The following is a 23,010-nucleotide window of genomic DNA, read 5'->3' as shown; positions in this document are numbered from 1 at the left end:
TTCTCCCAGCACGTTCTCAAACTGTGTGGGTTGTTGACACAAACAACACATTTCACTGGATGTTTCAATGTACATGTGACAAATAAGAGCTACTCTGGATCTTAATCATTACTCAATTTTATCCTTAAGTCAGAAAATACCCAAAATACCCTCATATCAGGATCAACCTGGGGTCCACAGGGATACAGATGTGCTTAGGGCCTGGATCTATGCTACATGACACTATGACTCAATATCTCCAAAGCATTGCAATGAATGGTATTAACGAGGGCCAATTAATGTAAATATTCATTTACTGTCTTCCCACCTTCTTACATTGGCACTGAATAGGGATGTTCAAAATCAGAATCAGTTTCAATACCACCGGCATTGTGTCGTGAAATTTGTTAACTTAGCAGCAGCAGCACAATGCAATACTTGATAAATACACAAAAAAAAGTCGATTGCAGTACATATGTGTACAGGTGTCCCCCGCTTTTCGAACGTTCGCTTTACGAAATCTCACTGTTACGAAAGACCTACATTAGTAGCCAGTTTTCACTTTCAGAAGGTGTTTTCACTGTTACGAAGAAAGGCAGCACACGATAAAAGGCAGCGCGCGCCCCGAGCAGCCGCTCTCCCCGGATTCAGAATGGCATTGCTTACACACGTTGCATTGAGCAGCCATTAGCAAGATGAGTTCTAAGGTGTTGGAAAAGCCTGAAAGAGTAAGGGTGTTACACTTAGCATAAAACTAGACATAATTAAGCGTTTCAATCGTGGTGAATGAAGCAAGGACAAAGTGAGTTTGGCTTGTGGAAGCTGATGAAGATGATGTTGAAGAGGTTTTGGCATCCCATGACCAAGAACTGATAGATGAAGAGCTGATGCAATTGGAAGAGGAAAAGATAACAATCAAAACCGAATGCAGTAGCGAAAGTGAAGCAACTGCGTGAGATTTTCGCTGCAATGATAAAGTACGACTTTAATTTTGAAAGGGTACTTAGATTTAGGGGATATTTACAGGATGGTTTGAGTGCTTAAAACAACTGTATGATAGAAAAATGCGCGAGGCTCAGCAATCAAGCAAGCCTTCCACATCAGCCACAGCAGACAACGAACCTCGACCTTCGATATCGAGACAGGCAGTGAAAGGAGAAGATGAGCTGCCTGCTCTAATGGAAACAGACGATGATGAGATGACACCCCAGTGTCCCACCACCCCAACCCCCAGGCCCCGGACAGATGTACCGATTCGCAGAGAATGCAGCGGTAGCCGGGAGGCACACAGCACATCTTTAAGAAAAGAGCCGAAATAAACATACTAATTAATTAGGTGCCGCCTAGCACGTAATTGTCGGCCCAGATTAGAGGCGATGCGATCGGCAATCGCCTCTGATCTGCGCCTACATTTACTTGCCGGGCAGCACCTAATTAATTAGCATGTTTATTTCGGCTTTTTTCTTAAAGATGCGCTGTGTGCCTCCCGGCTACCACTGCATTCTTCGCGGCAATGTATCGGGTCGGCGACCCGAGGGTGGGGGCCACTGCACCATCCAACCTGCAACAACTCAGTCTAACACACCATCATCAGTGTGCTCTGCGCTGTTTTCCCGATTCCGGTAAGTGATACTACACTGTACATATATTATTTCTACTTTATATCAGCTGTGTATTTTTATTTGCTATTTGGTAGATCTGGCAGCTTCTTAGTTTAAAGGTTACTGGAGAGAGTGCTTATGCCAACAGCGCTTGTGTGAGATTTTCACTACGGAGATCTGTGCAGGCAATCGTTGTAGAGAAGTATTACTTTATATAGGCTGTGTATTTATCATATCATTCCTGCTTTTACTACATGTTACTGTTATTTTAGGTTTTGTGTGTTATTTAGCATGATTTGGTAGGTTATTTTTGGGTCTGCGAACGCTCACAAAATTTTCCCATGTAAATAAATGGTAATTGCTTCTTCGCTTTACGACATTTCGGCTTACGAACCGTTTCATAGGAACACTCTACCTTCGGATGGCGGGGGAAGCCTGTATTACAATTGATATATTTATATCCTGACATTAACCACGAGAAGAAGGCATGTCCTGGGTGACAGGGGTCTTTAATAATGGACGCTGCCTTTCTGAGACACCGCTCCTTGAAGATGTCTTGGATACTACGGAGGCCCATACCCCCGATGGACCTGACTAACTTTACAACTGTAGCTTCTTTCGATCCTGTGCAGTAGCCGCAACCGCCCCCCCCCCATACCAGACAGTGCTGCAGCTTGTCAGAGTGCTCTCCACAGCACATCTGTAGATATTTTTGAGTATTTTAGGTGATAAACCGAATCTCCTTACACTCCTACTAAAATATAGCCGCTGTCTTGCCTTCTTTATAGCTGCACCGATTCATTGGGACAAGGTTAGACCCTCAGAATTATTGACACCCATACTCAATAGCTGGATGGCATATCAATGGCTGAGAGTACAATTACACAAGTATCAACAGGAGCGACAGCTTGTCAACTTCCAAAGCAACTCTCTAAAGCAGCTTCCCAAAGTGGAAGAGGCAGTCTGAGGGACACTGATGTCTGACCATGTCAGAGAGGTTAAATTGAAACAGTTTTTTAAACAAGACTGGTTCTCATTTGAAGTTAGTAATGTTTGAGAGCTTGTCCATCTGTATGGGAATTTATGAGTTGGGTATTGCATCCTGGAGAGGGCCTGAACTTTTTAAGTTACGATCTTCATTATAATTTAATTATTTTACTTGTCTGTTTTCACTTTGAAAAATTATTTTTATAAAATTATTTATTTCAACCAGTCAGGCAGCATCTACGGAGGGGAATAAACAGTTGACAATTCAGGCCGAGATCTTTCATCAGGATCACTTGGTTTGTGTTGCTCAAGGTTTCCCAACATCTGCAGAATCTCATGCATTTATTACTTCATTTTCAACACTGTTTTCACAACCTGTGGGTGAGATCCTGTCCACACTGCAAGCCCCATTGAGATGGTTCCACACCCAGAACATGCACAAATTATTCCAGTGGACCATTCAACAAGAATTTTCCCATTATACTGTATCATATCCTTCCACCCTATACCTACACAGCTCATTCATATCAGACTTGGAAAACTTTAAAATGAAAAACTAGGAAAAAAAGTAGTTGGGAAGCCTTAGTGGCTATTAAAATATGCTTCAAGTTCACCATAATGTCAGCTCGCAACAAGAGAAAACAGCTCAAACGAATGGATAGTTAATCTTTTGAAAAAAAAATTCCTTCAAATGGCTCTTTCAAGTAACATAGCTAACTACACCTTACACAACTGCACCAGGAAATGTAACATGCTCTCTGGCTTTTAGTGAATATTTGGAAAGCAATTTGAGTCAAGAAAGATTGCTTTGCCAAACCTTCTGTCTCTGCAATAACAAAGAAAGTGCTAAATACAGAATGAATGTTCAAGTAATGGTTTTACCATTGGCAGGAAACCCACAAGAGGGTCACCGGAAAGAGAATTCCATCAAAGACAACTGCTGACATTGAAGACTGGAAATCAATGAAGAGAATGAATTAGGCAGGAGGTACAGGAGCCTTAGGTCCCACACCACCAGATACAGGAACAGTTATTACCTCTCAACCATCAGTCTCCTGAATCAGTCTGGACGATTTCACTCAGCACAACACTGAACTGGAATGAAGGGGCTATATAGCAAAGTCATACAACTAGCTCAAAAGACACCTCAAATTCTTTGTGTTCACGCTGTGTATGTTGAGCATCCAGATAATTTAAACAAATAATGTTGCATTGAACTGCTGCCACTAAGTTAACAAATTTCACGTTACGTGCCGCTGATAATAAACCCGATTCTGATTCTGAAATCCATCCTGCTGATGAATTCTGGACTATCAAGTTCAAGTTTAACTGTCATTACACTTAACGTGAACACAGCCCAATGTAACAGTGTTATTCTAGAGCCAAGGTGTAAATCACAGTACCATCAGTCACACACAGCACAAGGCACACATAACGCGGCAGTAAAATATGTCACACAATAAAAAAGTCGCAATCTGCAGTCAGACTCTAGGAGCAGCACCAGCTGTGGCTTGGATGCTGTGCCACACTGTCGTCCGCAGAGCACACCGACTCTGACGCCTCTCTCCTGGATAGCTCCAAACAGGTGATACCACGACTTCAAGACTAGTCCTCACGACTCCCCCGCTGTCCGCCAATAATTCAGTGAATCGGACCTGCAGCATTATACACTGACAATGCCCGAAAGGGCCTTGCGATCATAAGAAAGTGATTAAGATAATCACTCGCTGTTAGACTGCACACCGGTTCCTCCAACGCCTCTCTGGAGTAGGCAGCAGCATGATCCACTACAAGTCCAGCTCCTTTAGTTTCTCTGCCAATGAGCTAGACGTGATGAGGTAGACGTGTAGACCTTTAGTTCTTAATGTTCAGCAGGGTCTTGCAATTGTTCAAATGAGATAGAACAATGGGAACAAAAAGTGGAATGACCAGCATCACTAGCTTCAGATTGCTTGCTGTATCATAGCACCATAAAACACAGGAGCAGGACTAGACCATTCAGCCCATTGAGTCTGCTCTGCCATTCCATCATGGCTGATTTACTATCCCTCTCAAGCCCATTCATTGCCTTCTCCCCATAACTTCTGATGCCCTGACTAATCAAGAACCTATCAACCTCCACTTTAAATACACCCAATGACTTGGCCTCCACAGCCATCTGTAGCACTGAATTCTACAGATTCACCACCTTTTGGCTGAAGAAATTCCTCCCCTTTTCTGTTCAATTACTTGAAATTTTTCGGTTATGCATTGCGATGGAAAAACTATTCTTCTGAAATTATAAATGATACTGATCTCTCAGGCTGGGGATGAATGAAATGAAGTAGACTCCAGGAAAGTATAACATCTGAGCTTGAATAAAAAAATGATATCTACATATTAAAATTTGAATAAATAAGAATGGAAGTTAAATTATTAACCAGAATGAAACAAGATAAAACAATTATGTTAGTTGACCCAGCTCTTCAATCTCTTGCTTCAGCAATCCGAGGTGCCCACCTGCTTCAAACGTGCAGGCCCAAGGAGAAAATGGAAACCTGCCTCAATGATTACTGCCCAGCAGCACCTCCACTTTAATAAAGCACATCAACTCCTGCCCCAGGACTGATTTGGATTACTCTGATTTACCTACAGTCACAACAGGTCAGCAGCAGATGCCAGTTCATTGGTTCTTCCTTCAATCAGCTCTGAAACAAACGGAGAGTGCAGCTGCAAACACAAGGATGCTCTTCAGTGACGACAGCTCAGCACTGAAGACTATCATCCCCTTGAAATTAATCGGTAAGCTCCAAGACCTCAGTCTCATCACCTCCTTGTGCAACTGGACCCTCAATTTCCTCCAGTTCAGATTAGCAACATCTCCTCCACATTCGCCATCAGAACAGGTGTGCTTAGCCCCCCCTACTTTACATACTTTGTACCAGGGGTTCCCAACATGTTTTATGCCATGGACCTCGATCATTAACCATGTAGACCCCAGGCTGGGAACCCATGCTTTATACTTGTGATTGAGTGGCTGAGCACAACTCCAACACTGTACTTAAGTTTGCTGCTGACACAGTGTTGTTGGCCAAATCAAAGGTGGGGACAACTCAGCATATAGCAGGGAAATAGAAAATCTGGTTGAATGGTACCTCAACAACAACCTCTTATTCAATGTCATCAAAACCAACAAGCTGATTATTGACAACAAGATGAGGGAAGTGGAGATCAATGAGCCAGTCCTCATTTGGAGATCAGAGTTGGAGAGGGTCAGTAACTTTAAATTCTTTGGTATTTTCATATCAGGAGGATCTTGTCCTGGGGCCAGCACATAAAGGCTCTGCTTTCTAAGAAGTTTGTGTAGATACAGTGTTACATACCAGCAGCAACAGGCCACAAACTGAGTCAGGGTTTAATGTTAAACCTCTATATTTATTAGTATTGACTCAAAATATAGAAAATTAAACAAACTACTCTTCTAAACAGAAGTTAATAGGGTGATGTGTAGTAGCTCCAACTACCAAGCTTAGGAACAGTTCTTAAAGTTTTAAAATGGCAAGCTGAAAAGTTCCAGTAATCCACGAAATAGATGAGGGGAGAAACTTGTAAATCCACATTAAAATGCAACGAGGAGGTGATCACGAAGAATTCCACAGGTTCCACGCTGGGAAAACGAAGTAACACTCACAGAAGATCTCAGCCGTCGAGTTGTATGTCGAAATCCACGTAGAGATATTACAAGGTGACAGTCACGGAATATTCCTCAGCACAAGCGGTCACCACAGAATACTCCAAAACTCCACATATGGATCATAAGAAGTGAGACACACATCCAATATGCATTGTGTGCCACCCATTCACCCAATCCTTTAGGCATGGGAAAGTATCAAACTTCACCCATTACTGTAGCGAGCTCCAGCTCGCAGTCCACAGTCTTAACACTCTCTCACACACGCACACACACACACACACAGTGTCCCAGCAGTCTGTCCGCATTTTGTCATACTGACGTCAGATCCCGCCTCGTCCAGGCGCTTAAAGTGATGCCCACAGTAAACGAAACCCGTGGTCACGTAACAACAGCACACCATCCAAAACTTTGACAAGTTTCTATAGATGCAAAGTGAAGAGCTTCTTATCTGGTGGCATCACGGCCTGGTACATTCAGGAATGGAAAAGACTATAGAAAGTGGTGGATACACACCAATCCATCACAGGCAAAGTCCTCCCCACCATACAGCACATTTACAGGGAGCACTGCCACAAGAAAGCAGCATTCATCAAGAACCCCCACCATCCGTGTCATGCCCTCTTCTTCCTTCCATCATCGGGCAGGAGGTACTGAGGTACAGGACCCTTAGGTCCCACACCATCAGGTTCAGGAACAGTTATTACTCTACAACCACCAGGCTCCTGAACCTGCCTGGATAACTTCACTCATCTCAGTTCTGAACTGACTCCTCAGCCCGCAGGCTCAGCTTCAAGTCATGTTCTCAGTATTATTTATGTTCTTTATTTGCACAATGTGTCTTCTTTTTGTTTATTAGTATATGTATATATTTATATAAATTCTATTGTATTTCTTTATATTTCTGTAAATGCCTGCAAGAAAATTAATCTCAAGTAGTATATGGTAACATATATGTACCATCATAATAAATTCTACTTTGAACACAATAGCAGTTGTAACGGAGATACAAATACTGAACATGTCAGCAGACTGAATATAAACTTGAGGGGGTACTTATATCTTTCAATGACAATGCCAGTGTGGTGTCTAATTGTGATGACCATTCCAGGGAAGAGGTATCACTAGTGGAAACAGTCCGTCAGTGCATATTGACAGATATATAAACTGCAGGGAGTCCAGGGGAATGGGAAGAGTGGAAAAGTTGAGGCCAAGATTGATCAGCTATGACCTTACTGATTGACAGAATGGGTTTAAAAGGTCAATTGGCCAACCCCCTGCTCCTGTTTCTTACATTCTTCTCGAACTCCGAGACATGAACTCTTCTCGCATCAGAAAGGTGGGACAGGAGCTGTAGGGCCCACGCCCCCAGGTTCAGAAACAGTTATTACCCCTGAACTATTAGGCTCTTGAATCAGAGGGGATAACTTCACTCGCCCCATCACTGAAATGTTCGCACAACCTATGGACTCACTTTCAAGGACCCTTCATCTCATGTTCTTGGTATTTATTGCTTATTATTATTATTTCTTCCTTTTTGTATTTGCACAGTTGGTTGTCTTTTGCACCCTGATTGAAAACCCAAGTTGGTGCGGTCTTTCATTGATTATGTCACGGTTATTATTCTGTTATGGATTTATTAAGTTTGCCTGCTAGAAAATAAATCTCAGGGTTGTATATGGTGACATATACTGTAAGTTCTTTGATAATAAATTTACTTTGAACTTTAATTGAACCCACTGTATCGCTGTGACTTCAGAGCTACTGAACCTTGGTTTCTGTTTATACCCCACCACAGTTACTCTTGGTCACAAAAATATTGACGAACCTTAGTCCATAAAGATTGCACTTCAGTTAATTACCTTGTCAGTTTCTTGGGAAAACTAATCACATAAAATTAATGGTATATATTCTTAATTTCTTTTAAAATTTGTCTATTTTATTTTACAGCGTGGTAACAGGCCTTTCGGCCCTACTAGGCCGTGCTTCCCAATTACACCCATATGACCAATTAACCTACTAGCTCGCGCGCGTTTGGACGGTGGGAGGAAACTGGAGTACCCGGAGGAAACCCACACGGTCACTGGGAGAATGCACAGACAGGGGTGTGAATTGAAACCGGGCGCTGGAGCTGCAATAACGTAATGCAAACCGCTACGCTAGCGTGTCTCCCACTAGATTAGATCATCTTATTTTTAGATCATTTTTAATCAATATTTTTAATATTTTTGCTTTTTGTACTACTTACTTAATTTTAATATATTTCTTATTGTAATTTATAATTTTTTAGTTATCATGTGTTGCACTGTACTGCTGTCACCAAACAGCCCATTTCACAACATATTGCAGTGATATTAAACCTGATTCTAGTTCTGATTTTAGATATGGAATTAAATTTTGGGAAAAATAATGAGTCTCCTTTGAAGTATGTTTTATATAAAAAGTAATAAAAGTGAACAGCTGATGGGTATTATCTTATTTTAATTAGTTTGTTTATTTAGGACTTAATGATTCAGTGCAATATTACAAGTTAATATCTGGCTTACAAACCAAGTCAGGATAAACTGAGAGTAACGCATACTAAGTATTGGAGGAACTCAGCAGGTCAGGCAGTATCTATGGAGCACTATGAACAGTCAATGTTTTGGGTCAAGATCCTTCATCTAAATCAGCAGTTCCCTTACCTTTTCAGGCTACGAACCCCTTCCATTAACCGAGGGGTCTGTGGACCCCAAGTTGGGAATCCTTGATCTAAAGAACCTTACGTATCTGGAATATACAGTGCATGGCACTAATACTGATACAATTTCCGTGTCATTAGAAAGACCTCTAAGCTTACAGTGGCAACAAACTCTAAAAAAAGCAGATTCAGATTTATTTATCACATGTACTTCACAACTGCAGCGCAGCGGACAGGAAGGCTCGACAATGGGAAGTCAAAACCGCCCAACGCATCACTGGCCCCAGCCACCCGCCATCGGGGACGTATATACAGAAAAGTGTCAGCAACATCATGAAGGATTCCACACCCCTACTCATGGAATGCTTGTCCCACTCCCATCAAGGAGGAGGCTGTGTAGCATCCACGCCAGAACCACCAGACTTAAAAACAGTTACTTTCCCCAAGCAGCAAAGCTGATCAACACCTCCACCCACTAACCCATCCCTCCACACCCCCAACACCACTACTTTATCATTTCCTGTCAGTCACCTTATGTACAGACACTCCTGTACCTAGCGTCACTTTATAGACATATAAACAACGTATATGAGCTATCATACATATTTACAGTATATTTATTGTGTTTTTTTACTGTGTTCTTTATCCCACTGTTTTTTTGTGCTGCACTGGATCCAGAGTAACAATTATTTTGTTCTCCTTTACACTTGTGTACTGGAAATGACATTAATCAATCTTGAAATATACAGTGAAATGAGCTATTTGCGGTAACAACCAACACACTTGGGAATGCGCTGGGGCAGCCTGCAAGGAAAATGCAAGTGAAAAGGAGGCAGCAGCAAAAGGAAACAGGGAAAATACTCATCAACAAGAGAAACTTTACAGATGCTGGAAATCTACACAAAATGCTGGAGGAACTCAGCAGGCCAGGCAACATCTATGGAAAAAAGCACAGATGATGTTTTGGGCCGAGACCCCTTGGCAGGACTGGAGAAAAAAAAGATGAGGAGTAGATTTAAAAAGTGATGGAGGGGAGGGAGAAACACAAAGTGATAGGTGAAACCGGGAGGGGGAGGGATGAAATGAAGAGCTGGGAAGTTGATTAGTGAAAGAGATACAAACCTGGAGAAGGGGGAGTCTGATGGAGAGGACAGAAGACCATGGAAGAAAGAAAAGGGGGAAGAAGCACCAGAGGGAGGCGATGAGCAGGGAAGGAGATAAGGATGGGAAATGGTTAAAGGTGGGGGGGGGGTGGGGGCATTACCAGAAGTTTGAGAAATCGATGTTCATGCTGCAGAACAGGAGGTTCTGCAGATGCTGGAAATCCAGAGTCTGTCTGGGTACCATATCCGATGCGGACTTTAGTGACCATGGTTTTCCATATAGATCTATCCTTCGTTTTTTGAATGACTTCCATTTCCTCGATGTGTAGCCACCTGGCTATGCTTTTGATGTACGTAAGCCGAGGTCTTCCTCTAGGTTTGCTCCCCTTGATCTTTCCAGAGAGTATGAGTTTTTCTAGTTCATCTTTCTGCATGATGTGTCCTAGGAATCTGAGTTGTCTTTCTCTTATTGTTGGTACGAGTGATCGAACTGCTTGGGCTCTTCTGAGAACTTCTTCATTTGATGTGTTTGTCGTCCATGATATTTTTAACATTCTCCTGTAGAACCATAATTCAGCTGCTTCTAGTCTCTTTTCCATTGCTGGAGAAATGGTCCAGCATTCACTTCCATCAGTCAGGATAGAATAAATGTAGCACTGCAGTATTCTGTTTTTAGTGTACGTGCTCATCTTTCTGTCTGTTAATATGGTCTTCATTTTTTGGAAAGCTTCTTTCGCCATTGTTATTCTGTATTTGATATCTGTGTCGCATCTGCCATCACTTGTTATTAGACGGCCAAGATATTTGAATTTGTTGACTTGTTTGATGTTTGTATTTCCGATCTTGATCGCACATTGTGGGATGTTTGTCTTTCTGGAGATGACCATGCGTTCTGTCTCCTTGGTGTTGACTGAGAGGTCTCTGCGATTATTTGAGTGGCAGCAGAAAGAAATCGCAGAGGCCTCTCAAATCCAGAGTAACATGCACAAAGTTCTGGAGGAACTCAGCAGGTCTGGCAGCATCTATGGAAAGGGCAAACAGCTGACATTTCAGGCCGAGACTTTTCATTAGGACTTGCACGATTAACTAAGAGCAACATGCAAAATGCTGGAGGATTTCAGTGGGTCAGGCAGGATCTATGGAGGGAAATGGACAGTTGGTATTATTTAACAAAATAATACCCTTCACAGGGGGGGGGCAGAAAGATAATGTAGCGGTTAGCATAACACTTTACCTCACACCCATCTTCTATCCAGTCCATGCTCTCTACTCGCTGCTACCATCAGGAAGGAGTACAGGAACCTCAGGTCCCACACCACCAAGTTCAGGAACAGTTATTACCCTACAATCATAGGTTCCTAAACCAGAATGGATAATTTCACTCACCTGAACTCTGAACTGATTCCACAACCAATGAACTGACCTTCATGGACTCTACAACTCATGTACTCAGAATTATTAATGTATGTATGTACTTACGTGCACAATTTGTCTTCTTTTGCACATTGGTTCTTGTCAGCCTTTATGTGTAATTTTTCATTAACTCTACTGTATTTCTTTGTTCTACTGTGATTGCCTGCAAGAAGATGACTCACTAATAGTGTATGAGGAAGGACAAACTATATATGTGTACTCTGATAATAAATTTACTTTGAATTTTGATTACAGGGCAAACAACCTTGGTTCAATTCTGTTGCTATCTGTAAATCCTGTCATGATGAAGTCTTAGCCCAAAACATCGACTGTTTATTCCTCTCCATAGAAGTTGCCTGACCTGCTGAATCCTTCTAGCATTCTATGTGTGCGCCATCCAGGTGGACCGTGAAGAAAAACAGGCAGAACAACTTGGAGCATGTGACTGACACTGCTGTAGTACTAGAACATACCACTAGGTGCTGCTAAAAGACCACTAATCTCATGGAAAACATCTTCGAACCTGTAGGTTCTGAACCTGCAAAGACTAAAGCCCGAGCCACTTTCTCAAGAGTAAATTAACAGTAACATTAACAGCACATGGCAAACACAGGGCATGCTCATTACTTCAGAAAGCAGATAATTGCTTACAAAAATACAAACAAAAGTATAATTATCATGATGGATTGCAGAAAGCAGAGGCCCCATCAGAAAACTCATGCATCAATGTCCACTGGTTAAAAAAATAATGAAGAAACATTAGAATATATGTACAGCATGAATGCAAAGATGATCAAAAATTCTTAATTTCCCTGCTTTTTTATGGTTGACAAGCATGTCTTCATCAATTTTCCTCCTACTTCATGATGTCACAACCAACAGCTTCAGCCTCAAGCTACGCAAGAAACAGGACTCATTTTTCAAAATACAAATACATAGAGATGTCAGCTAGAAATGTTTACTAATTAACACTTAAAAAGACACAAATTAGACATGCGTGACTACGAGCAATTATAATCAAGAAGTGTTTCTGTAGTCATTTGGGAATCAAAAGGACCTAATTGCTAGAACATGCATTCAAAATTCTTGCCACTTAGCAGATATGTTTATTAACGTAGATGAGTCATATTAAGAATTGATACTGTGCAATCAGTACCTGGTGAACGTAGAATGTAGCACAGTAATCAAAGAGTAAATATTCAAAGTTTGTACTGGAAAAAAATGGGAAAATACCATTTGTTGTTCTTTCTTAAGATGTTTTTTTCTAGTGGAGAATATAGAGAAACTACATCCTATTGCTCACTGTAGGATGGTTCCTATAGTGGAGGCATCTAGGACAAGAGGGCACGGGCATAGCATGCAAGGGTGCCCCTTTAGTACAGACACGTGGAGGAATTTCTTTAGCCAGAGGGTGGCAAATCTGTGAAATTCATTGCCACAAATGGCTGTGGAGGCCAAGTCTTTGGGTATATTTAAAACAGAGGTTGATAGTTTCCTGAATCGTCAGGGCGTCAAAGATACAGAGAGAAGGAAGGAGAACAGGGTTGAGAAGAGTAATAAATCAGCCATGATTGAATGGCAGAGCAGACTTGATGGGCCAAATGGCCTAATTCTGCTCCTATGATTTATAGTCTTTTCGTGAAGGCTTTGAACAGTACGAGCAACACATATTTTGTAATAACTATGCTGTTGCCACATTCCTCCAACTTAAACTGCCTTCTGAAAATTTGTATTAAGCATTGTTAAAAGCTAACGGATGAGAAAGTGGGTGAAAATAATCTTTCAGCAAATGGAAGAGAGAACAGAGAAAGTGAAGGACATTAACTCTGAACTCCCAGGGAGCAATGTACAGATGGAAAGATTTTGTTTCAGATTGTACTTTTCTGAATTAATAAATTTAATGTCTGTAGATAAGTTTCAGAAATTAATTAATTGATAATTTAAAAACTTTAAAGCTGTATTTTTCATGATCTATTCTTAAATTGCTTCTTTGTTCACTAAGATTTTTTTAAAAATCCGATGTGATATTCACTCTTTTCCTTTATAAAAATAATCTCTGGATGATAGAACACATTTCACCAATGTCACATTGTACTGCTAATGAGTTTTCATTAAAAAAAAAGCTGTTCTGAAGATTGCAATCAATGCATTCCATATCCTCTAAACCTACTTTGTGTTTGCTGGAATTTCTAAATATTAATGATGATCACTCACGATATTCTGTTACAGACATCCAATTATATCGCTCTGTCTGCAAGTGCACAGATTAACATTTAACAAACTACTTGGACTGCAGTGTTATTCGGCTGAAATCTCTGTAAATTTACAAACATTGCTAACTTCGGAATTAATTTGCTTCTGTTGCATAAAACATTCAACATTTCTACAACAATTTGATTTATGGGGGAATGTAATCTGCTCATTCTTTACCAGGAAAGCATACTTGGAACTAGAAATTGTACAGGGCTGCAAAGGGGAAATCTATTCTATTCCTGAAAAATCCACGTGTCTCTCTAATTCTGTGAGATACTAATGTATAATAAAATACACTCAGTGGCCACTTTATTAAGTACACCAGCTCATTAATGCAAATACCTGATCATTCATTCATGTGGCAGTAACTCAGTGCATAAAAGCATGCAGACATGGTCAAGAGGTTCAGTTCTTGTTTAGACCAAACATCAGAATGGGGAAGAAACGTAACCCAAGTAACTTTGACCATGGAATGATCGTTGGTGTGAGATGGGGTGGTTTGAGTATCTCAGAAACTGCTGATCTCCTAGGATTTTCACAAACAACAGTCTCTAGAGTTTATAGAAAATGGTGTGAAAAACGAAACAGAATCTTCCAATGAGCAGTTCTGTGGGCGAAAGCACCTTGTTAATGAGAGAAGTCAGAGGAGAACAGCAAGACTGGTTCAAACTGACAGGAAGGTGACAGTAACTCAAATAACTACATGTTACAAAACTAGTGTGCAGAAGAACATCTCTCAATGCACACCACATTGAAGCTTGAAGTGGAAGGGCTACAAAGGCAGAAGACCATGAACATATAGTCAGTAGCCACTTTATTAGCTAAAGGAGGTATGTAATAAAGTGGCCACTAAATGTAATTAGGGTAACACATACAAAATATTGGAGGAACTCAGCAGGTCAGACATCATCTGTGCTGACTAAGGCCAACGGTCTGGATGAAGGGTCTCGGCCTGAACCATGAACAGAGTCCTGATGATGTGTCTTGGCCTGAAATGTCGACTGTTTATTCCTAAACATAGACGCTGCCTGATCTGCTGAGCTCCTCCAGCATTTCTCATGTGCTAATCTGCAGAATCGCTTGTGTTTACTGTTTAATTATTTTAGCTTTAGCTGCATTTAGTGATCTGCTTCCATATTACAAAGCAGCATTTGTTTCTGCTACTCCTTAAACATCCTTCCATTAAATAATTAGACTATGAGGCAATGACTGTCTCATCACATTCTGCATTCAGAGTTCATTTATCTTCTCTGCCCGCCAGTTCACTAAATACAGCACATTAATGCGCCTCAGATTTGCTTAATCATTTACAGCGTATTTATAATTAATACCCTCCTTGATTTTATTGTTGCTTTATTCATCTTGGTTCCTGCATTATTTGTAGTGTCTGTGTTATCTTTCACCCCAGGGTCTTACCCACAGCCCACACAGGGGAGTGGTATTTCTCAAAGTTGATCCTCTGCCAGTCTATGCTGCTATCTGCTAGTACAGAAATAGGTACCGATTCTGATTGAGCTGGAATGCGAGAACGCAAAGCCCAACAGGGGAGCGGAACACAGAAACGGTTCCTCCAACTCCATGCCCAGGAAAAAAGAATGGAGCAGCCTCACTTGCAGACAGGAGGATATCTAAAGTGTCCTTGAAGCAGGGGAAAAATACTTAAAATTAAACTGCAATTTAAGATTGTTTAATATAATCTCCAGTGCACACATGTAAAGGAGAATGAAATAATTATTACTCTGGATTTGGTGCAGCTTAAAAAAAATAAGATAAAGAACACCATAATAAAAAACAGTAAATATAAATACATATATGTAAATATAATACTTATCCAAATAACTGATTTTCTTAGAATTTCCTATGAATGCTTGTCTAAGATACTTTAATTCTATTCAAAAATGGTTTGCTGAACGTCAAATACTATTAGTAGCAAAAAAACCTTTTAACTTGTAGTCATAGAGCATTAGTTCCGACAGAACTGACTTGAAAATGATTGCTAACACTCTTACAAGAAACAGCTACACTGTTTGCCTGATTTTAATTTGAGTTCTACATCACTTTTCCAGAAACAATGAAGTGGAGAATCAAAATAAACAGAAAAAAATGGTTTTGGTGACTGATGCAAAAATTTTGAACAGGTCGTGTTTCAATACACCAGTGACTTTAGTATTTGAAGATCCAATAATAGGGAATAGATTTGTTAAAAAAAAATTAGTATCAGCTGTTAAATGGTACAGCTGAAACAGAGAGAAATGGCATTTGTAAGATATTGTGCCAAAAGTGGTTGATTTAAGTTTAGAAGGAAGTAGACCTGGACAGACAGGCTTTTTTTTTAAACGAATGCACTATACTGCAAAAGGCAGAAACAATATTGAGAAGCAGTTTCATCCTCCATATTCTCCAGCATGGCTGCATGCTTTTGCAATCAGTTATATGAGTGCATTTTCTACCTAGATCTGTGTAAAGCAAGGGTGACACGCTCAGACTGAAAAGAATCTGATTGAACAAAGAAACAATTAAAGAACGGATCGTCAAAGATACAGCTTTAGTTTTTTTACATTATCAATTAATTTCAAAAACTTATCTATAGGTATTAAATTTATTAACTCCAGGACAGCACACTTCAAAACAAAATCGGTGTACTGGTGGATGGGCACCACGAAAGAATTATTCCTCACTTGCATTAGGAATTAATCTAACAGTGTCTGAATGTTCTGCATCACTTCCAGAATGAGCTCCTTTTAATTCTATTGACCATGGACCTGGTACAGCATTGATGGAGACCACTCGTTCATTGAGCCTTGCAGTCTCTGCAAGAGCAATACAGATCTTTTCACAAGAACTGCAAATCTTTCCCTGTCAAGTACCAGGCCAATTCCCTTTTGCAATCACACCTCCAAAGTGGGAAAGGCAGTGGTCATAAAATCACTTGCACTATCTCAGAGTTAACGCTACAAAGAGGATCAACTGTTTAAAGGATGGAAGTTCAGTACAATGAGAAAGAACTCAGTTCAGTTACTTCTGGCCTGTACTTGCTGGAGTTTAGAAGAGTGGGGGTAGGGGAGATCTCATTGAAAATACCAAGAACTGAAAGGCCGAGACAGAGTGGATAGGGTGAGGATGGTTCCTATCGTGGGGGAGTCTAGGACCAAAGGGCACTTCCTCAGGTTATAAGGATGCCCTCTGAGAACAGGGTTGAGGAGGAATTGTTTCAGCCAGTGGGTGGTGAATCTGTGGAATTCATTGCCACAGACAGCTGGTGAGACCAAGTCATTGAGTATATTTAAAGTGTAGATTATACGTTCTTGATAATTAAGGGTGTCAAAGAAGAATGGGGTTGAGAAGGATAATAAATCAGTCAAGATAGAATGGTGGAGCAGACTTGATGGGCCAAAAGGCCTAATTCTGCTCCTATGTCTTATGATCTTTATGAACAAAGGCACATCAAAAACAGAATAAAAATCTGACAATCTGAACCTTTCCCTTATGGAGAAACCTGGTGTTCCCATTAAAAAACAGGAGTACAAGTGAACAGTACTATTCTGCTGTGTAAGAAGGGGGAAAAATACTTAAAATGAAACTGTGATACCCAAATAGATGTCTCTCTCTCTCTCTCTCCTCTTTGCACAACACCACACACACCCAACCTGGTGCTGCTTGACCTACTGAGTTCCTGCAGCAGATTATTTGTGGCTTCAAATCCCAGCACTTGCAGTCCCTCGTGTTTACGAGAGAACCCATTTGGCTGTCCACAGACAGAATGCAAATTGTGCTGTAGGATCTTTCATGCCCACTCATTAGGTACATGGGAATTTAAGCTAGCTCTCATGCACATCAGCCACTCTTCTTCATGGCCCCTCAGCACCCTTCACTTCCCCCTTCTCCCCCCCACCGTACACTGCTAACTTTACACTTACACTTCACACCTCACACCTACACTGACACAGTTACTGTCCGACTGTGTTTCCATGTGCCCTGCTGCAACCTAGAAGAGTTCCTCTTGCCAAGAGTCACTTTGTCACTTTATTATTTCCTGTCAGTCACCTTATGTTCAGATACTGTTACACCTCACCTCAATGTGTGTACAGACAATCAGTCTACGTATATAAGCTAATCTTATGCATACTGTATACATGCAACAGTTCTTGTACATTGTCGTTTACTGGATTGCTTTTATATACATATTTATTGCGGTTTCTTTTGGCTTATTGCGTTTTTTTTATGCTGCATTGGATCTGGAGTACAATCAATTGTTCTCCTTTACACTCGTGTACTGAATAATAACAATTAACAATCTTGACCCTTGAATCGGAAAGGTTAAACCTCCCAACAGCACAGAACTGGAGTTACAGCTTGGACGAATTATCTGTAAATAAGACTATAAGACATAAGAGCAGAATTAGGCCATTCAACCCATCAAGTCTGCTCTGCTATTCCATTATGGTAGATTTATTATCACTCTCAACCCCATTCTCCTGCTTTCTCCCTGTAAACCTTGACACCTTTACTAATCAAGAACCTATCAATCTCCACTTAAAATATACCCAGTGACCTGGCTTCCACAGCTGTCCATGGCAATTAATTCTACAGATTCACCACCTCTGGCTAAAGAAAGTCCACTTCATCTCTGTTCTAAAAGCACACCCTAGTATTCTGAGTCTGTGCCCTCTGGTCCTAGACTTCCCCACTATAGGAAACACCCTTTCCACATCTGCTGGATCTAGGCCTTTCAATATTCGACAGATTTCAATGAGATCCCCTTAGTCTTCTAAATTCCAGTGAGTACAGGCCCAGAGCCATCGAATGCCCTCGTCAATTAACCCTTTCATTCCCGGGATCAGATCTGTGACAGGGGAACAATTGAGCTCAGGGTGTTTTAAATCAGTAATGCCTGGGAGAACACATTGCACGGGATTGTTTTAAGACTCAGTGGTCTCCGGGCAATTCCACGGTGACACGCTGCATATTTTGCTGTACAGTGGATACGAGTGTGACTTGAATACATACAGTTATCCTGAAGATTGGATTGTTTACAGAGGGACCTATCAATCATGAGTGACATGTGTAATTAAGACACAGTGACACCGCACAGCGTGGAGCTGGGGTTTCTTTCACATGGTTGCATTTAGGTTCATTGGAAGAAATTGGCATTCCCCAACTCAAAATCATTTTCTAAATCAAAATTAACCACCATTAAGGTACTATTTTACAGCATTTCCAAACCAGAAACAACTTCAATGCAACAGATATAGAATATTTAGGAGCAGCACAGCAGCTTAACACTATTACAGCCCAAGCGACTGGGGTTCAATTCCCGCCACAGTCTGTAAGCAGCCTGAACCCTATGACCTTGTGGATTTCCTCCAGGTGCTCCACTCTATATTGCCCTCCATTTTCCTATCATCCACGTGCCTATCTTAGAGTTTCTTAATACACAGAGTAGTCAGTTATGGAACACTCTGCCAGGGATGGTGTAGACGCAGATACATTTAAGAAACTTTTAGATAGACATACGGATGTTAGCATGGATGTTAAAAAAAAAGTGGAAGGTTATACAGGAGAGAAGCGTTAGATTGTTTTTAGAGTAAATTAAAAAGTCGGCATAACATTGTGGGCCAAAGGGCCTGTACTGTGTTGTACTGTTCTTTGCTCTATTACTGGGAGAATTATTTTTGTACTCAAGTCGAAGGTCAGTGAACAGATACCGCAACACCTTATACAAGTGTTAAGGCTTGGCAGCACAGAAAACTCACAATACAGCGTTGAAGTGACAGCCAAGGTTACCTGCTCAAGCTTCCAATTTCAATCTAGAACCCACAACACAGCAAGCAAGAGAACATTTCTTCCACAGAGGCAATCCAGATAAAGGCAGGCATATAGAAGACTCACACGTCTAGGGTCCAACTCACATGCTCTTGTAAGAAAATGTCAGCAGCTAAATGCCACATTACATTCATGTTAAAAAAAAACAAGTGGTCATTTAATGTTTTAAAATAAATGAAAATGGACTTGAATATGTCATGATGCTACTCTTGCACTGTAATCTCTTTTGGGTCCAAATAAGCTAGAAGATTATCTTATCTGCACATAATCATCGATACTTCTCAAAAATTTGGTTAAGACTTCAACTTTGGGACTGAGCGCACACAAGTACCTACAAGTACGTGATCCAAGTGACTTTGCTCGTGTGATGAATGCTGGTGTCAGAAACTGCTGATCTGGGATTATCACACATAACAGTCTCTAGTGCAGTGTCTCCCAACCTTTTTTAGCCCAACGTCCGCCTAAAGCACTTTCATACTTGCCAATGCCCCTCTTAGGCACAATATAGTTTCCGGCACTCTCATTGTGTAAAACATGTCTATCATATGCTAACTTGAGAAAAATGATTTTGCTTTAAATTTTTATTTGTCTTTAAACCTAGCTTACACAGTACCCGTGTGCTGTACAGCAGATTCGATATCAATGTGATCCTTGAACTTGATGGTTTTTTAGTAAGAGTTGAAATATCTGGTTCAAGTTGTGACAGCTAATGCCTTAAATCCCCTTGTGTAACACTGTCCAAGCAGTTTCTGCTTTATATGAGTATGTGGCTCACCGCACATGCAAGGAAGAGCAATTTGCCTCTTCTCCAAAGACTCGGAAACTTCGTATGACAGAGTAGCCACAAACCACAAAAGCTGACATTTTTGAAAAGTATTTTTGCTTCTTCATCATTCTGAATTTTGATAATTTCTTCTTGCAAGCTCTGTTCCTGTTCTTCCACCTTGCAAAGAAATGGGTTAATTACATAGTCCAGAATTTCCAGATCATTCAAATCCTCGAGTCGATTCTGAAAATCCTTATTCAATGACTGCAGGTGTAAGCAGTACTCTTGAAGATCACTGTCTGTGAAAGAGAGTGCCATACTTTCCATGTAGGGAAACTGTGAGAACATTCTCTCCCAATATTTTGCTTATATACCTCCAATTTTCTGATAAAAGTGGACGCTGCACTTTTTCCCTGGATTAAATTGAAATTCTCACCCTGCAGTTTCATATTTAGGATGTTCATTTTGTCATACAGATTGACTAGGTATGCCACATCTCTATGCAGACGTTCAGTCTTTTTTCCCAAGCTCTTGGCGACTTGGAGCAAAAATTCAACCACAGTGTCAAAAAGTTCAGAGAAATGTTTTAAGCAGCAGCCTTTTGACAGCCAACACACTTCAGTTTGAAGAAGCAAGCGTTCAAACTCTTCATCATTACCCTGGCACAACTAGTGAAATACTCTGCTATTTAATGGATGAGCTTTAATTTTGTTGATAGCAGATTATTACAAGAATCATGCTTGAAATGACTGGCTGAGGTTTTTGGCTGTGAGAGGTTAACGATGAATTACACGACGGATTGCAAACAGACTTGGAATTTCTCTTTTCATAAATGCCACTAAACCAGCATGGCGACCTGTCATACACATATGGTGGTCCATCTGTGGCACAAGAAATCATGTTCCTAATCAGAATACTTTTATCTTCAATATACCTTTTGACCTCATAGTAGATTGATTCTCTGTTGATATTTGTTTTGAACTTTTTACAAAAGAGAATCCCTTCATAAACTTTTCCATTTTTGGTAAACCATACATACATCATTAGCAATGCTTATTTGTCTCACACAGTTGACTCATCCAGTTGTATCCCAAATTCTGTTTTTTGTAGCTCTATGCATAGTTGATGCTCAATGTCTTCACTCATTTTGTCAATACGATAAGCTACAGAGTTATTACTCAGAGGAATTGATTTTAAAATACTGGTATCCAATTTGAGAACAGTGGTGAGCACTTCTGATACAGCAGGCATCGTTAATCCTTCAGCAATGCATGAGATTTTTGGAAATGTTATAAGAAGCAATGAGACCATTCTCAGGTCACTTCTAGCTTTCTTGCCAAATGACTCAAGTGTGCAATGCCTTACAAATGCAGGAACGAAATAATACCATAAGTAGCCCTTTCAGGGTGTCTTTTATGGAAGTGTTGCTGCAATCGTGATGGTCTCATGGCTTCATTAGACAGTACAGTATTATAAATAAGACACGTGGGGTGTTGCTGATCTGACGGGAATGGAATAAAACCATACTCCAGGTACGTAACATTGTACTGACACACTTTCCGCAGTTTCCGTTCTTAGCCAGGCCTCACCACCTTCAGAATCATAGAGATCACGCCGTATGCATTTATCCATCATTAATGGGGTTAAATTAAAATTAAAAATTAACACAAACTGGGAATGCCTATTGGATGTTGATGACGGCAGCAAGTTGACACGTTAGGGTGCCACTTGTTGCCATCCAACTGCCGCCCCCCCCAAGAATCCTGACCGTTCCCCTGACGACTTCTATTTCCCCTAACGTCCCCTTCGGACATGTAAACGCCCCCACTGGAAATCATCGCTCTAGAGTTTACAGACAGTGGTGTGAAAAACAAACGCATCCAGTGACTGGTAGTTCTGTGGGCAAAAGCGCCTTGTTAATGAACGAGGCCAGAGAATGGCCAGACTGGCTCAAGCTGACAGGAAAGTGACAGTAACTGAAATAACTGCACGTTACAACAGTGGTGTGCTGAAGAGCATCTCTGAATGCACAACACGTCGAACTTTGAAGTGGATGGGTTATATCACCAGAAGACATGAACATACACTCAAGTGACCACTTTATTAGGCAAAGGTGGTACCCCATAAAGTAGGCACTGAGTGCACTTATTAGAAAAGGTACTTAATATTCAGGGTCAGACTATGAGAAAAATATTAAGTTTGACATGAGTTACTGAAGTATTCTTCCAATAAGTGACCAGTTACAGTTACGTCTATATCAAAGTTTGAACCAAACAAGATACATCAATGAACAATCTCAGTGAGAGATGTTCACATTAAATTAGTGCGCAAGACCTTTGGCATTCAAACTCCAAGGCAATGATAACTGCTTATTAGCTAAAAAAAACAGCATGTGTGTTTCAGATGGTCTGCAATAGATGTTCTTTCACAAGATTAGTCTCATCAAAGGAGATAAAGATCAAACCAAGGATGTATGTGAATGACCAGGAATCTGATTGGCAAATGGGTGGGGGCAGATGAAGCAGTGATCTTGAAGATAAAATGCAAACACATTAAATAACTTACTTTATGCTAGCTGAACGCACATAGAGAGCTTTTTCCTTTACATGTTCCAATATCTATCAACATATAATATAGTTTATTTCAAAATATTTGCTTTGCAACAAGAAAACAATCAAATCGTTTGCATCTGAACGCAGAATCATATCGTAGTCTTTACGCTTTAAGGCTGCCGT

General features: G+C 40.7%; 1 protein-coding gene across 3 annotated transcripts in view; it reads right to left on the bottom strand.

Annotated features, from left to right (window-relative positions):
- Window positions 1-23,010, bottom strand: part of mvb12ba (multivesicular body subunit 12Ba) — a 302,283-nt gene that overhangs the window by 22,420 nt on the left and 256,853 nt on the right. Inside the window, exon 10 of one of the 3 annotated variants that reach the window (XM_063073422.1) lies at window positions 22,841-22,893. The exons of the other annotated variants lie outside the window; for them this stretch is intronic. Within the exon in view, the coding sequence (XP_062929492.1) occupies window positions 22,841-22,893 (53 nt within the window). The remainder of the gene's footprint in view (window positions 1-22,840; window positions 22,894-23,010) is intronic. 3 annotated transcript variants of the gene reach the window in all.

This window comes from Mobula hypostoma, chromosome 21 (assembly GCF_963921235.1).
Source record: "Mobula hypostoma chromosome 21, sMobHyp1.1, whole genome shotgun sequence".
NCBI lineage: Eukaryota > Metazoa > Chordata > Chondrichthyes > Myliobatiformes > Myliobatidae > Mobula > Mobula hypostoma.
The sequence above is the reverse complement of the archived record's forward strand: the minus strand, read 5'-3'. Positions and strand labels throughout refer to the sequence as shown.